General features: G+C 45.4%; 2 protein-coding genes across 3 annotated transcripts in view; one reads left to right on the forward strand and one right to left on the reverse strand.

Annotated features, from left to right (window-relative positions):
- Positions 1-16,289, reverse strand: part of LOC105448347 (autophagy-related protein 16-1) — a 391,410-nt gene that overhangs the window by 208,016 nt on the left and 167,105 nt on the right. The window lies entirely within an intron of this gene.
- The window catches only part of LOC105448344, a 64,803-nt gene that overhangs the window by 44,653 nt on the left and 3,861 nt on the right, over positions 1-16,289 (forward strand). Inside the window, exons 3-4 of the mRNA XM_011686862.1 lie at positions 10,048-10,384; positions 12,114-12,779. Coding sequence (XP_011685164.1) covers positions 10,048-10,384; positions 12,114-12,779 — 1,003 coding nt within the window. The remainder of the gene's footprint in view (positions 1-10,047; positions 10,385-12,113; positions 12,780-16,289) is intronic.

Raw genomic sequence — 16,289 nt, forward strand, 5'->3', positions numbered from 1 at the left:
TCTCTCTCTCTCTCTCTCTCTCTTTTAACTCTTCGTCATTCCGCGCGACCTCACCCCACGTCGCGTCATTTTCCGTCACGGTTCGCACACCGTCGGCAAAGGGATGTCGTTACCGCGAGAGATAGGGACGCGCATGTAACACGGAAGACCGACCATTAAATTATATCCCCCTGAGATTGGTGTGCGTATACGCGGTATATAGGCGTATAGGTGTGTTGCGCTTAGCAGTCCTGGGCGACTGCGCTTCTGCCGACCGCGCAATTCTCGCATGTTCGCGCGAGCGCGCGCGCGCGCTTGGCACGGAGCGACTTAGGGAGAATTACGACCAAGATAGCAATGAGAGAGATACGACTTTATATCGCGTCGTACACGCGCGTCTTTGGTACCTGCAGTTCTCGGTCTCTCCGCAGCGCGATACGAACGGGCGAGTGAGCATCGTTTGTTCTCGCTCGCTCTCGCCTCATTCTCTCGCTGCGCAACCTGGTCGCTTATATATACCTGGTAGCCTCTCGCTACGCGCATTTTTCGGTAATAAAGTAATCCAGAATAGAAATGGCAATTCATGCATTATAATATCGGAAGGGAGTGATATAACGTACCCCTTTCAATTCCTCTCGCATTGATATAGGCGCCTTTAGCGAAACAAGTTGCTCGCGCGCGCTTGAGTTCTCCAACAATCGACGTGCATATTAATAGCGGCCTTGGCTATCAAGCTGTCGTTAACAAGGACTGTTACGATAGCTCCCGATAGAAAGGTATTCCGCGATAAGTATGAGACATGACCATGTCCTCCGGTATTGCTCAGCAATTTCTCTTTCTGCTCCACTTTATCTCTCCTCCGCGCGTATAGTCGCGACGGCGACGACGGTGGTATTAACCCTCCTTGCCTCCGCGACTCTCCTCCTCTCCCATTCAATTCCTTCGTGTCTGCAGGTCGGCTGTGCCGATTTGCATATGCAAATGGCATGATATAAGTAATTAATTCGCAATCAGAGCGGTATTACCGTTTCGTTATATATCGCGCAGATAGGTACGGCAATTCATTAGTCGCGGCGATATTTATTAATTGGGACCGCGAGAACCGGACATTCGCGATTAAGAATTCAGTCCTCGCTATCGATTACCGCAATATATACGTTTCTCTCTTTCCGACATACAGACCCGAAGCAGCTGCTGGGTCTCCTTGTCTTTCGATGTAAAACGTAGGAGACTCTGCCGCTAAATTAGCAGATAAATTAGCAAACTGTCGTGTTTTTTGCTTTTATCGCGACGGATGGGCGTACGCGACTTGCATCCTGAATTCGGGATTCGGGAGAGAGCTCCGTATAACGGTTCCCGCGGGGGAGGGAGAAAAAAAGGCTCGTGGACCGCGCGCGATCGAATTCTCGGCAAAACGCATCGGGTCTCGCGGTTTAATCGTCGCGCCGAACGCTCGCTACGAAACTCGCTGAGATAGCACCTGTTACATCCCATCTTTGTCGATCGACCGCGGGCGCCAGCTGGGCCTCCCGACGCACTCCTTGCGCGCATTAACTTTATCGAAATTACATCATGCGCCACTATACCACCACCACCCATCACCACACGCGCGAATTCCCGGCGTCGCCACAAGCCGATCGTGCGAGTTCGTCAACGCGCGCGTGTATGAGTGTATACATCGTTGTGGAAACGTGTATTTGGCGAATGCACATCTTACAGCGCCCACCTTCACATTTCCCAATCTCCGATGGAACAAGTTTCTCCGTCTTCCCGGTAAGCCGACCTATTCTTGGGTGTATCGAGATTTCTCCGAAACTCCTCTGCTGAGGATACAAAGGCGCTCTGCCATTATCGGGATTACCGCCGGTCTGAAATTTCGTTTCCGCTCGTCAGGGACTAACTGCGTCAACCTGAGAGACAATACGCGACTCGATCGTGTTTACGTTTCCTAGCAAACAAGTTTACTCCGAAGAAAACGGCAAGACGGAGCGCCGGAGCGCTCTCAGGTCGGTGGAAAATGGAGAAACGTTGGATACCGAGCTTTATATTATTACGAGTATTACGACGTTCATGAGACGACGACTTTAATTCGGATTTAAACGTTGCTGAATGTAATCGTACATTTGTAGGAAAGGGATATATGCGGAATATGTAAAGCGTAATTCGAACATAACGAAAAGTGAATCCAATATACACGTCGCGGTTACTCTCTCCTCGTGTTGCGCGGCCCCGTGAATCATTCGTAGAAGACAATCTGTTTCCTACGGCAATCAAATTATTTAATCGTACCGCGAATAACGTTTCCCGAACGTCATTGTAACTTCCATTATTTCATTGCCGTAATAATCTTCTATTACCAACATTGTAGACGTAGCGGAGAGAGAGAAAGAGAGAGCTTTGCATCATGTCGGGGGAAATGGAAATCCTCATAACCAAGTAACTTTTTAATATTGTACGGTATTATATTTCCCGACGGAGTTAAAACGCTCTTTCTATAAAGGGGAAAATGTATCTCAGGATGTGGATACGCTCGGTCGGATAGAAAACAAAAACTTATATGCGTGGTGCATGTTTTGTTGCGTCGTCGGGAACAGAGAGCGCGCGGCCCATTTAATTTCGCGTATTTACTCCTTCGCCAATGACGCCCTAACGACGGGCTACATCCCGTGGAGAGCCGCCGCGCGCGATCGCGACGACAGCTTGAGAAAACGCGCGGCGACGAGACCCGTAAACGATGTCTCGTTTTGCTCCGGCGGATAACTCGTCGACGAGCGAGTTCCGGTACTTTTTCTCTCTTTCCTTCTGCCTACCTCTCTTTTCAACCCTATGCGTTCTATCGCCGCGCTATCGGAGAACAGAGAGAGAAAGATAGATACGAAGAAGAGAGGAGAGGGAAACCGGATGGAGCAAAGAAACGAAAGGGCTGCGCGAGGATTGAGAAAAGCGAGAAAGAAGAAGATAGACGATGATAGAGGGAATCGTAAGAGTGGGAAAGTGCGATATCGGACGAGAACATCGAGAGTAAACGGACGGCTACTCGTGGTGGTGCACTTTGTCGAAGAAGGGCTGGTGGCGGAGGCGCGGCTGGCAGTGTGGGTTATGTATTGGCACATGTACGTAATTGTGGCCATTTGTCGAGAAAGCGAGAGGCCGGAGGAAACTCAGGCGGTGGATGGAGAGAGGCGGTCATAAGGGTGAGGGCGCGGAACGGGGACGAGAGAGAGAGAGAGAGAGAATTTCGAGTTGTGGAGAGGACGTCTCGCCTCGCAGTCGCGGCTGAACGTGCAATGCATCACGGGATTGCGTAGACGACGTATATCTCTCCAAGTGATAGTAAACGGAGGTACAGGGTGGCAGACTGAGATTCGTCCCGGCAGCTATCTAAACGCTTGCCGAAATTCTCTCACCCTTTTGGAGTTAGCTCTCTATCTGTTCGCTTGCTTTTATGCGGTTCCTTCGTCACATTAAGTTCTTACCTATCATTAGACGGACACCAATGTCTCACCCTAATTTTAATCGTAAGGAGTGAATAAATCTGTTTGAGCATTTTCTCGCTGTGCGATAAATGAAATGAAATATGGTAAACACAGGCGATTTCCACGTGGAAATCGTATAGAATTATGTGCGGTCATTAGCATTTGGCATTATGAAAATCGCGTTCACTGGTAATTTACATCGCAATCAAGGTATTACGAAGCTCTCTCTCTCTCTCTCTCTCCCTCTCTCTCTCTCTCTCTCTCTCTCTTTCTCTCTCTCTCTCTCTGGATAAATGTTATTATTAATGGTGTAATAACTGTATTAATCATTCAATAATCTAGATCAAAGTAACCGTGAGGTAATTAAACGTAAAAACTCATTCGATATAAATATTACTCTCTCTTCTCTTTATGTTTGTAAAAAAAACCTTGCGGTTTGCGTAAATTACGTTATAAGGATTTTCACATGTAATTACTGTTCTGACATGTTATTGTTGTTTTATTAAACGACACACGAACAGCTGTCATGAAAAATATTCTCCGCGAGATTTCCTTGCTCAATCGCGCATACAATTTGCGTTATAAAACCGCCGCCGTGTATACGCGCGAGAATCTCGTTGATGTATGTTTATGAATAATACGCAGGATTTCCCTCCAATGTTTCGTATACACAATATAAAGCTGATTAGTTCGTTCCGAGAGCACGAGGCTAAATAATGTTGCCAGATATGACCCTGCCGCGACGGCGGTGCACGAAGCATGCATGAATTGCCGCGCCGGTTTTTACGCAACGATCATTAATATCGTCGCTTATCCGAGTCTAGTGGGATTACCCGGGCGTTGCGGGTCAACGGGCCAGGGCAGAGCGAGCAGTCACAAAAGAGTAATGCAAATTAGCTCGGTTTTTTTTTACTAGCCGCCTGATACTTCGTGTACATCATACGCGACGCGCGACACGCCCAAATGCCGCATTATACATTTCGTTATCGGACATTGCATATTCCGCCGACGGATTTTGTGTGTGCTGCTTCCTCGTTTACCCATTACCGCCAACCGCGGTCACCAAATCGATTTAAGTTTTACAGCCCGAAGCGTCGCTATGCATAGGATTTTGTAGAACTCGTTTAATTTAATTTGGTCTCTTCAACGTTTGCTTTTTTTTAAATAATATTTTTTCAATTTTTTTAATTAGGCGTGGATATATTATAAAGAACATCATTTTTAGTTTGAAATTACAGTTTTTGGAACCTTATCCGAAACAAAATAAAACTTGTCTTATATACCTTATCATAGGATTCGTTAAAATTTTATTTCAGCACAAAATTATTTTACTTTATATTGAGGTTAAAAAGTAGAAATCTATTCTAAGATTGAACAAAGAGTGACGACAAAAAATCTAACCCGTACCTTCTTGTGCGGTAGATCGACATTAACGATGCAATCAAAATACCTTCAGCGTAACTCTGTCAGTCCGATGTTCATTCGATGAGTTAAAAAAAAAACAGCATTCGCGCTCGTATCAGTCGGGCACGAAAAGCTTCGACTCCTCTGGCAAGAGGCAGAAATTGTTTTTACGATTGACGTCTTTCAATATAGGGGGGTATGTATACATATGTACTGCTCCCTCTCTTTTCCCTTCAGGGGCTCCCTCTTCGGTTGTCTTCGCAACGGAGGTCCCCGCGGCAGGAGCGCGGACGAAGAATAATTTGAGATTCATCGAGATGCAGCGGGGCGAACCGCTTGTAATTCTTTTCCACCATCACCAACCACGTCGCCCCGCGCTCCACCCTTTTCGTCTTCGCCCTCCCTTTCGTGCCGGCTTGATCCGGCCTGTCTTTTTTTGTCTCGCCATTTGTTCGGAATAGTACGGCGTGGAAGTGCGGAAAGAGAATTACGATAGAGCGACAATACGGAGACAGGAGGAGAGGGAGTGTCGGGAACGGAGGAAAAGGGGAGCGAGAGCTGATGGGAAGAGAGACGGACGGAATGTCGTCCCGTCGCAGTTAACTTCGCATTTAACATCTGCCTGGAAGGTTAAAATTTCCCTCGAGGTTTACTCTAAGTTGTACGAAGACGAGCGCGCTGGATATCTTTTGTCCCGAATCGGGGAAAGAAAATCAGAGGAGGCTTTATCGTTGCGCAATAGACTTTCGGCTTACCCTCTCTTCTTGTCTCGTGTCGCAGCGCCAAATCTTCAGCCGGCTCGCGTTGCTCTGTCGCAGGTAACACGAAATTCCAATCGTGAAACAGAGGAAGGCATGTCGAATACTGATGTTCTTTAATATATATCCACGCCTAATAAGATTCTTTTGTCTCCTTAGAAGAGATTTTCTTTTAATAAAGATTCTGAAGTACCAATTTTTTATTCACAAATTATTTAATCTAGAAGTTTCTTTGTGAATTAAATTATAAATATCTTCTTTATTTTATTTTGACCTATTTAAATCGCGGAGTCAAATTATAGAAATATATGATAGTGTTAAATATTTAAAAAAAAAATGAGAAAAGATTTAATTAAATTCTTAAACCAAGAAAAAAATCACCTTAAATTGGCTAAGCAAACGATAGATGCGATGAGTTCAGGTAACGATATGTATACGTGCTTTTACCCTTTTGTCCATTAATTATTTACCACGGGAGATACCGTCTCGCCTATCCGAACTAAACTTTGAGGGGTCCGGACTTTAGTGGCCGTATCTCCTCGCGTTTCTCTCTAAGTAGAGGGCTCTCGACGATAATGCCAGCCAAGAAGTTAGCTCGACGATATACGGCGAGCAAGATGTTTTACGAAACGAGAAGGTTCCTCTTCGGCTACCTCATAAGTATAGCCACCCCAAAAGTATCCCCCATAAAATTGCGGAATCGATGCGTGGCGAAGCAAGATACTCTCCACGAGCAAATTTTCACAAATAACACAACTTGCTTTTACTTCCCTTCTCAAGCCAGAAGGAAAAAGTGAATTGGCTTTAAATATGTAATTTTCTACTTTCTGATATTATTTATGGCAGACAATGCAATAAATCTTGTTGCTCTGTAAATGCAACATAACATGATCGTTGTAACATCAGCCTGTCCGCAAATTAGACAGATACGTTTCACAGTGTAACGTATTCATTGTAAATTGATATAAAAGTCTTGTAAAAATTTAAATCTTTCATCGCAATTATTTTCACGTCTAAACAATTCAATGCACGTGATAATTATCGGAAATTCAAAAATAATTATCATTCTTCTGTTTCGCCAATAACTTCCTGTCTAATTAATAGCACGAGATAAACTTTACGAAATGCACTTGAAAAATTGCGTGGTATATTGTGGCTTTTAGTTTTGCAAGAATGATTGGCATACTCCATCATCGTTAGCGACACTACCGTGTTCGTTGCAACTTACTGCAACTCGTTAGCTACGATTTCAGCGTTGTTTTTATAATATCCAGTATATTTCCAACTTCAGTAGCATCACTGGCAACCTTTCTTACATTACACCATCGGGGCAACGAGCTTTGAAGCGAGCCTTTCTTAATAGTTTTTGCGCGTCAACGATAATGAGACGCTGTTTCCAACGTGGCGTGATTCGATATCTTCATCAGCAGAGCGCGAACGAGAGATCTTTCGGAGAGAGAGAGCGTATATAATCAACGAGGTGCAATCAGTGAACGGATTAAAAATAATTTTGCAATAAAAGCGATTGTCTGGGATTTGCATATAAAATGAATAATAAACGACGTATTGCCATTGACGTGGCGACGAGAGGGGGAGAGGAAAGGGGAGGGGCCATCGGACAATTATTGTGTTGGAATCACGAACAATTGAACCGAAACTTGTTGATTTAACGAGCAAACATTCATCCACATATACATATATTTGATGCACCAGCGCCGTGAAACAAAGCTGGCCGACGCATTTTTCGTGACCCCATTCATTTCGCATCGTGGAAATTTTACTGCGAGGCATTGTCGCGGTGTCGCGGCGCGCAACGCTCATATTCGCGCCCTCCGATGGTGGGCGCTCTCGATTTGCAATGTGCCGAGGAGGAGGGAATACGGTAAGGAGAGGACACGTCGATAATCGTGGGAGCTACAGACAGCGGGCGCGCCGCCGATTCGATTATATTCTCGACCGAGCCTCGGGGTTTATCGCGCCCGGCCGCATAAGACCGCGGTGATTTTTCGACTTCGTCTCCGCCCGGCGGGAACCCCCGGGGAATATTGAAATCATAACGTGGCACCCATGAATATTATTCAGGTCTTAAGGCAATATAATCCGAAATCGATGGAGCGACGTGGAATAAATTTGGCGGTCTCTCTCTCTCTCTCTCTCTCTCTCTCTCTCTCTCTCTCTCTGCGGCGTCCGGGACCTGCGGGAACAGTTTTCACTTCCTCCCCACGCCGCGCCGCCGACCCGGGTGGCAGTCCAAGGACAAACTTCGTTTCGATGATGATGCCCGGTCGCGCACCTGAGCACATCGCGACGAAAACTCCTGCCTTTTTCGCTCCCACTTAGTTTTTCCGGTCTTTTCTTCCGCGGGCGGAGAAAAGAATGGTAATGACTTCGATGTCTCGTCCAAGTCGGAAACTATCCTGGATTATCTGGAGGACGTTCAACGCGGGGAATAACTAATCCTGGATTATAGAGCGCGACCGCGCGGAGCGCCGAAGACGTGATCTCGAGATACAAAAGATCAGGGAGCCGCGATATTATCCGGATACTCCCGTTTTGAAAGCGTGTCGAACACGCGTTCGTGCGCGCCGCGTCGAGCGGACGCGAATGAACGAAGGAAGTTGCGGTTGCGTCAAGAATGCGGCCGCACATGTTATATTAATGGACGATGTACACGTTCGATACGTCTTTGCCTTATATCCTCGCGCCACTCCGTCGATCTGCAAAATTATAGGCTCGGAAAAACAGGATTGTAATTAATAGTGAGATTCGAGAATTTTTATTCATATATAAACACTAGTTTCAATATAGTCGCTTGTTTCGATAATATTAGATTGCAAACTTATGCTTATTCTAATTAATGCGTAATTAGAATAAGTACTTTATGATTTAACTTTTGGACATTACGTGACAGGCGCGGAGCCGTATTTTATAACAGTTAGGCTAATATTAAGTTACGTTAGACGCCGCGTAAGATGCTGCGTTCTTAAAGTCGTAAGTCATAAATCAACCATCCGTATGGAAATGTTCCGTTATTACGACCGAGCTCTACTGACTACTGCAAACGCAAGAAAAATCGCAATATGATGAATATGGCGAAAAAAACAATCAATAAAAAAATATGATAAAATATTCTGTTGACTGAAACTCCGCGCACCGTAGGCAATAAAATACTATCAGTTTCCACTGATATCTACAAAGTCGAAAAACAAATGTTTACAGGACAATATTGTATAGTGTCTGTTATCAGTGCATACATACGCAATGCAGGTCCGAGATAAATATTTTTGTGACCACGAATGTAATTTTGTCATTTCACGATTCAGATCTTCTATCAGATCCGGAAACCTCTACCGATTTTCGAAACTGATAAATAAATATCGAGGTTGCTCACCGAGAAAAATTTATTGGCAAGTGCCGTTTCCTTCTCGGACATGAAACTTTTACGTTTCAGGGAAACTCACTTTGCCGTAGTCTAATCAAGATAAATTATTAATGTTAACCAATTCGTGTGTGATTCAATTAAATAGAAATTTCACAGATTCAAGTGCCAATCGATCATAGACGTCAATGTATCGCGTACCGTTTATATGGCGCTTGAAACGTTAATGTAAACGTCACTCCATCATCCAGATGTCCATAATTATGGATGAGTAGACGCACGATTTGTCGAGAGCTGCTATTCAAGCCGTTAGATCCGTGCTCTCGGCGTTAAGATAAAATTCCGCAAAACGTCGGGAGAGTTTATTATTGTCCGTTTCGACACGCCGTGCTATTCGATATCCGCGGCGCGGCACGGTAGGCGTGGAAGAGAGAAATGAGAATGGAGGATATGACACTCCTCCTCCCGGGGGTTAGCATTAGTAAATTAACGTTTTCTTAATTGTTCCTCGCCTAGCTCCGTTTAGTATTATTAACCACGCATTATTACGATGCAGTAAAGCGCGGCGGGAAGCAATTATTCCAGCGTATTTCGTGCCGCCGCGTGTCTCCGCTATATAGGAAACGAAACCCGCGGCTCGGATTCGTTCGTACGTGGGTGTTTTCTTTATAACTCGCTTTCTGGGATTAGCGGCGGGATGATGACCGAGGGACAACCGACAGCACGTCTGTCCTTTCCATATACGTTTGTACCGCGTATGATGAGAAACGACTGAAGCGGATTTGCATTTTCCCCTTTCGCTATTCAACATTTCGAAGTGTCGTTTCATGACTATAGAGGCAATATAGTATATATCGTATTTACACGTGTATGGAGATAGCTAGTATCTGAAGACGATCAATTAGTTTATATCTGAAGACGCTTAATTACTTCGAAATGATATAAAATAATCATTAGTTTCTCAATTTAAATTACGGAAATCATCGTAAATGAGAAACTAATCGGTAATCATGCGACAAGTTCTTTATGAAAAATTTCCTTTGAATTTCAGATCCGCTAATTACATCAACGCTACCAAGCAGTGTGAACTTTCGGATATGGATAGATTGACGGTTGCCGGCTCGAACGCCTTCCAGGCAGCGAAGGGCGTGGATTACTTGGAAAACCACTGCGTGGAAGAGCCAGTGAAACTTTGTGAATTTAAGAAGCTGACCGGCCGTATACTGAAGACTGTGGATTCCGTTTACCAAGACGTCAGCACGTCAGACGAATGCCGCGAATTGTGCCTGAACTCGCCGTTCCGTTGCCACTCTTACGATTATGGTGACACCGGTGACATGGTCTGCCGCCTCAGCCATCATTCCCGTGCCACCCTCTCCGACATTCAGGTGAGAAAAATTTCGAGCTCTTAAATTTAAACGTTACGCGAATATAGTACCGCGACCACGAACGAAATTTAAGTTTGCGAGAAAAATTGTCGCGAATTAAATTTCGCGAAGCGATCGAGATTGCTGCTATGCCAGAAATGGACGTAGCCGTGTTCCCCGATTTACTTGCTGAGCTTGCCGTATGCGATTTAATTCGTCGGCAGTGTTTAAAATAGAGTCCCGTGCAGCTTTGCGACCAACCGCGTCGTCGTTTCGCTCGCCGCATCGCAGTGCGGATTCTTGAAAGGGCCAGTGGGGATTTTCTATAAATGCGATTACGTCGCGCACACATGCAAACCAGGTTGAACAATCCGCCGAGGGCGCATTCGTGGAAAATCGAGTTTCCATCGCAGACGCTTTCCCTATCGAACTTCCGGGTAACACACTCGGGTTCAGCCGAATGCGAATCGCAACTACGGTATCCCGGGAGAAAATCAAAAGAAAAATTTACCAACCACCAATTCGTCGGGTGTCCGATTGTCCCGCGCCTTTTTACATACACTCCGCTACAAATACGGGAACAAGTACATAGGTATGCCAGGGCATTAAACAATTCCTCGTACGAATAACTGTTGTAGTGGAATATTTGAACAGCGCCAAGCGAATCGGAATATCATTTCGACGTTGCAGTATATGGATGACCATACGGGTTTCATGCACGATCATTCACTCGGAGATGAGCAAATAATATGTATAATGGGAAGATAATCGTGTGCGTGGGATCCGTAACGGTTACGCAAGCACATCAGCGGCACATCTCCACAAATATACAAATTATTAACTGTGGAGATAGCGCGAAACGTCAAGAGTATTTATCAGCGTAATATTCGCGATTAATTTGTTTCATCGAAGAGAACCATCGAGCCTCGAACGAGAAGCGATAAATAGCGCCATATAAAGGGATTTCGAATAATTCTTTTGAAAGTGACAAGCACGTGAATCAGAGCGGATTATCATTCTGCTCGATATAAATGAAAATTCACGCGTATGTGTGGCATGTACGTATACATCATTTATAATTATTGGTTTTTGATGTATCGTATCGAATAAATTGGAACGTGACGCTTTAGATGTTGAGAATAAAGAACATGGTTAATTATTTGTGTAAATAAAATTATACATTCCACGTGATATTGCGTCACAAATGAAAATCAACTGAATAATATATACGCAATAATCTATTTCCTTTTAAATGGACGCAAAAATTTTATTTAAAAAAACTTTTACGGTATATATTTTCTGTGTAAATTACGAAATACGCTCATACGCTCCTATTCTAGGTGTGCGTGCTGTCGAAATACAATTGCCACGCGAACTATATCACTGAAGATTCAATGTACATTGTAGCGGAATTTCGATGTACCTTTTTCGTTCGCGTTGCTCGATTCTCGTCATAAATTCTCTGGAAGTTTTTGCGTAAGCCCGATGCAAGCTATCAAAATCTCCCGACCATGGTGAAGCGGGCAAAATAGAAGATTGATCAATAAAACGCGAGGGAGGGGGGGGAGATAGTAGCTTCGCGAAGTTTAATTGCGAAATATCCGTGCTTTGCGTATTTTGGAATTTATCACTGCCGCTCGTTATAATTCCTTTAAATTAATACCGCGACAAATCGCATTAACGCGCGATATACATCGAACACTCGATGGGAGGCGATGAATAACGGCCCGAAAACAAACGATAATTTCAGGAGCCGTACCTCGATGTACCGGAAGCGTCCACATACGAACTGAGCTCCTGCTACAACGTGACCATCGACTGTCGCGCCGGCGACATGGTGACCAGAATTCAGACCAGCAAGCTCTTCTACGGCAAGGTGTACGCGAAGGGCTCCCCCAACTCGTGCGTGCAGGACATCAAGGGCGCGCTCGAGTTTGAACTTCGCATGGCGTACGACGATCTCGAGTGTAACATAAGACAGCAGGGCCTCGGCCGGTATTTGAACGACGTGATCATCCAGCATCACGACACCATTGTCACCAGTTCCGATCTCGGGCTGGCTGTGACTTGCCAGTACGACCTCACTAACAAGACCGTGTCCAATGAAGTCGATCTCGGTGTACACGGCGACATCACGCCGGCTCTGTCGGAGGAGGTGATCGTCGACTCGCCGAACGTCGCCATGAAGATCACCGATCGCAGCGGAAACGAGGCTATCCCATCGGCTGAAGTCGGCGATCCTTTGGCGCTCAAATTCGAGATCCTCGACCCTAACAGCCCGTACGAGATCTTCGTTCGCGAGCTAGTCGCCATGGACGGTGTCGACTCTAGTGAAATTGTTTTGATCGACTCGGATGGCTGCCCCACCGACCACGTCATCATGGGGCCGCTTTACAAGTCGGCTACTACTGGCAAGGTAAGTCCCTGCATATCATGTGATTTTTCCATTTTTATAAGGCCGATCATCTCGTGCAATGTAATCATAAGTCAGGTACAAGGTAAATAATAATAAAGACCTGTCGAGATAAAAACGTACATATGCGCGTGGCTACCCTGAAGGTAACAATAGAAAGGATGGATAAATGTCGATTCTAATTTAGCGGTCGTACACGATACCCGGAGGACGACAAGGTGATCGAAGGTGATTGACGCTTATAATGTCGATGCTTATTGACGTGTATTTTGTGAGAACGTGCGCGCGTGCCTCGAAATGTACGCGCGCGGGTGTAAGGCGACCGGGTGGAAAAAGAGTGAGATGGAAGCAGACACGAGTCAACCTGACGGTCGATCTGACTTCATGCTAATCAATCACCCGAACGGATTTTATGACGGGAAGCAATTTGCCAGGCCTGTAATAGGTCGCGTCGATGATGCGCCGCCGTCTTGGCGATGACGTGCCGTGACATGCCTGGCATGCGGGCGCATTGGTCTGGCTACGATCATTACTTTCCGCGTGTTCCACATAAGGGAGCGTAAGATTATCTCTCCGAGAGTAAGAGCTTAAAAGTGAGATTCGTTCAATCATCATCCTAAATATTCCGATTTTCACTCATTATTTGTCGTAGTGAATAATTTTATATAATTTTTATAAATACATTTAACAATTAAGCACACATTTGTCGTTACAAATTCCCACGGTCTGTCTCGCATGAAATAGTGGTAAAAAGAAGAAAAAATATATAGATGAGACATGCAGATATGATTGAGAACGGACGTCTTTCATTCAAATGTATGAAGACGGATCATTAAATAATGGAACACACCGTTGCGTTCAAAACGACCGAGAGCTCGTAGAGCCCGCGATTATTACTTCCGCGTTTCCCGCATAAGGTAACATGGGAATTGACTTTGCGATCCCATTAGATCGCGAAAAAATGGTTTAATCCTCTACTCTTTCTCGCGCGATGCGTGAAGTATCGTGGGTGAGCTAGAGCGAAAACGCATTAGGGCGGAAGTACAATAATTCTTGCGCGGTTAATAGGTAGGCGATCGCCACGTATTGACCTCGATAGACCAATTACACATATACCGCTCGTACATTCTGCACGATGACTCGCACGATATAGCGTCGGGCGCGCGCCGCAAGAGAGAAATACGATTCCGCGCGGCGCTGGGCATTAATAAACCTGTAAAAATGTTTCCCCGATAATTCGAGCAGTCGTTCTTACGTTAGTCTGAAGCCGGCGATATAACCGGCTTGGACTTTTCCAATTATGTTTTCTCCCTGCATCGGGACCGGGGCGATGTATCGCGGAAGTGGCGGAACGGTGCGGGGGCAGCAGCGGCGGGCTTTTCTTTGGGCTGCATTGTGTTCGAGGCGCGCAACATTCGACCAGCTACGCCCGGGTCGTGGACCGCGTGGCTGATGCTTCACGTGTCGACGAGTAAAACAAACGGATCGTTACGATAGTGGCAGGTAGGGAACGAGTGCCGGTGGAGCGAAGGTGGAGCAATAAGAGGCGCACGGCCTCGTTAACTCGTCGTTCCACATCATTTGCTCGCGCAAGCACGGCCGCGGTACGGCGCAATATCGCTTTATTAGAAAGTAATAACAGTCGTGGTAGAAACAAAGAGTAAATTTATATCGGCTACGTACGTAAGATGCCGAGCATCAAGATATATCACCCCCACAGTCGTTCCTGTGTATCAAGCGTCGTGGCGCCCTTTTCCGGTTTAGAACGTGCGCACCGCGCGCTGTTGGCTTGATCTCGTTTCCTGACCGCGCGGCTGATCACGAAGGGCTAACCCCATTTCCTGTCGAGTGCTACGATACGAAGATAGAGATCTCGATGCCGCTGAGATCTCTCTCTCTCTCTCTCTCTCTCTCTCGCTCGGTGAATTTTGTCGAGGCGCAGGCAAGAATAAGAAAAATATCCTCACTATATTCAATTTTCATCTGGCGCGTTTAATCAAGACGGCGGGGTGTATGTAAATTCTAATCTGTAGAAGCGTAACTTGAAGAAGATTTCATCGCGATCGTTCGCGCCGTATATTATCCCGTACGCACCTTATTTACCTGTCGACTGGCATGAATGATAAAACGTCTGGCAACAACTTTGATATACGCCACGCTATCAGCTATCAATAATCTCCGTCGTTTGCGACAGTATACCGTCATTACGATATGGTAATAAACGTTCGCAACATTGATTCTCGGTAAACGAAGGGGCATCGTTTGACCCGAGATATACCCGATAACAGGAAGTTGCTTGTTCATTCTTTGTCTTTCTTAATCTCAGAAGGCTGAAAGGCCTATTCCCTCCCGTATGTTGTATGAGCACAAGCTAATAAACGATTAACAATTAATTATTACCGGGAACACTAGTACTTTCTAGTACTTCAAGTTAACTTCAAGTTGATAAAATCATTTACGATGTACTGATTGCCATTACAATAATTAATTATTTAACAATTAATATTCTGATAATCATTCGGAGCAAATAAATGTATACTAAAGAATATTTAAAGATGCTTCTGCCTCTATCAAATAAAATAACTATTTTTGCAAATATAAGACAAAGTTTAATATAAATGTTTGCCGAACTTAGAAATACGTTTATAAAGTCTGTAATTTAACGAACTGCTCGCGAAGCAAATTGTATATCTATATAGATAGATGAGATTATAAACTTTCTGAATATTTATATAAAATATTTCTCGTGCACGTCACATCTTCCACATATATGAGAGCTTATTCGTGCTATTAAAATCGCGTCCTCTGATAATATTGTATAATAGAAAATGTTTATCTGTCACGCATAAACACGAACGATTGTAAAACGAACGAGCGAACGCGCCGCGAACGTCAACCGGTATACAACGCCGTTGATTTTATTAATCCTAAATCGAGATAGAATGAGAAACGATCGTCGGCGACGGATGCATCGCGCGGAGTGTCGGTGACGATGCGGCATTGCGCCGCGTCTAACCAGAAATTTGCCAAAAGTTCGGCTTTCCGGTATGTCCGTCACGTAACCGGGCCGCGGTACGAAGGCTCTCTTCCATTTCACAACCGGTTTGAATGAAATTGGAAACATTTCTCAACCGCCACGTCCGTATACGTAAACCGTATACGTAAGAGAGCGTGTAACCCCCGCCGCCCCCCCCTCCCCTCCTAACATACGTAGGGATGAACCGCGGGCGAATGGGGGAGAGCCCGCGGGCCGACTTATAAAGCAGACAACGGGGGATCAGGTTGATCCGCGGCCGTAAAAGCGCGGGCGGCGAGCCTTACGATCTGACTGATCTGATGCGGTACATTTATGACGGGGCTCCTCTTTCCCGTCCTTTCCCATCGCCGACGTCGTTGCCGTTGAAGGAGACTTATCGTCGGCGCGTACCAGATGCCGCGGATACGGCCTGTGTTTCTTTTCCCCGGTGCATGCGGCGGCTATATACGTACCTCTGTACTCTCTGTATATTTCTC

This window comes from Wasmannia auropunctata, unplaced genomic scaffold, assembly GCF_000956235.1.
Source record: "Wasmannia auropunctata unplaced genomic scaffold, wasmannia.A_1.0 LD336088.1, whole genome shotgun sequence".
Lineage (NCBI taxonomy): Eukaryota > Metazoa > Arthropoda > Insecta > Hymenoptera > Formicidae > Wasmannia > Wasmannia auropunctata.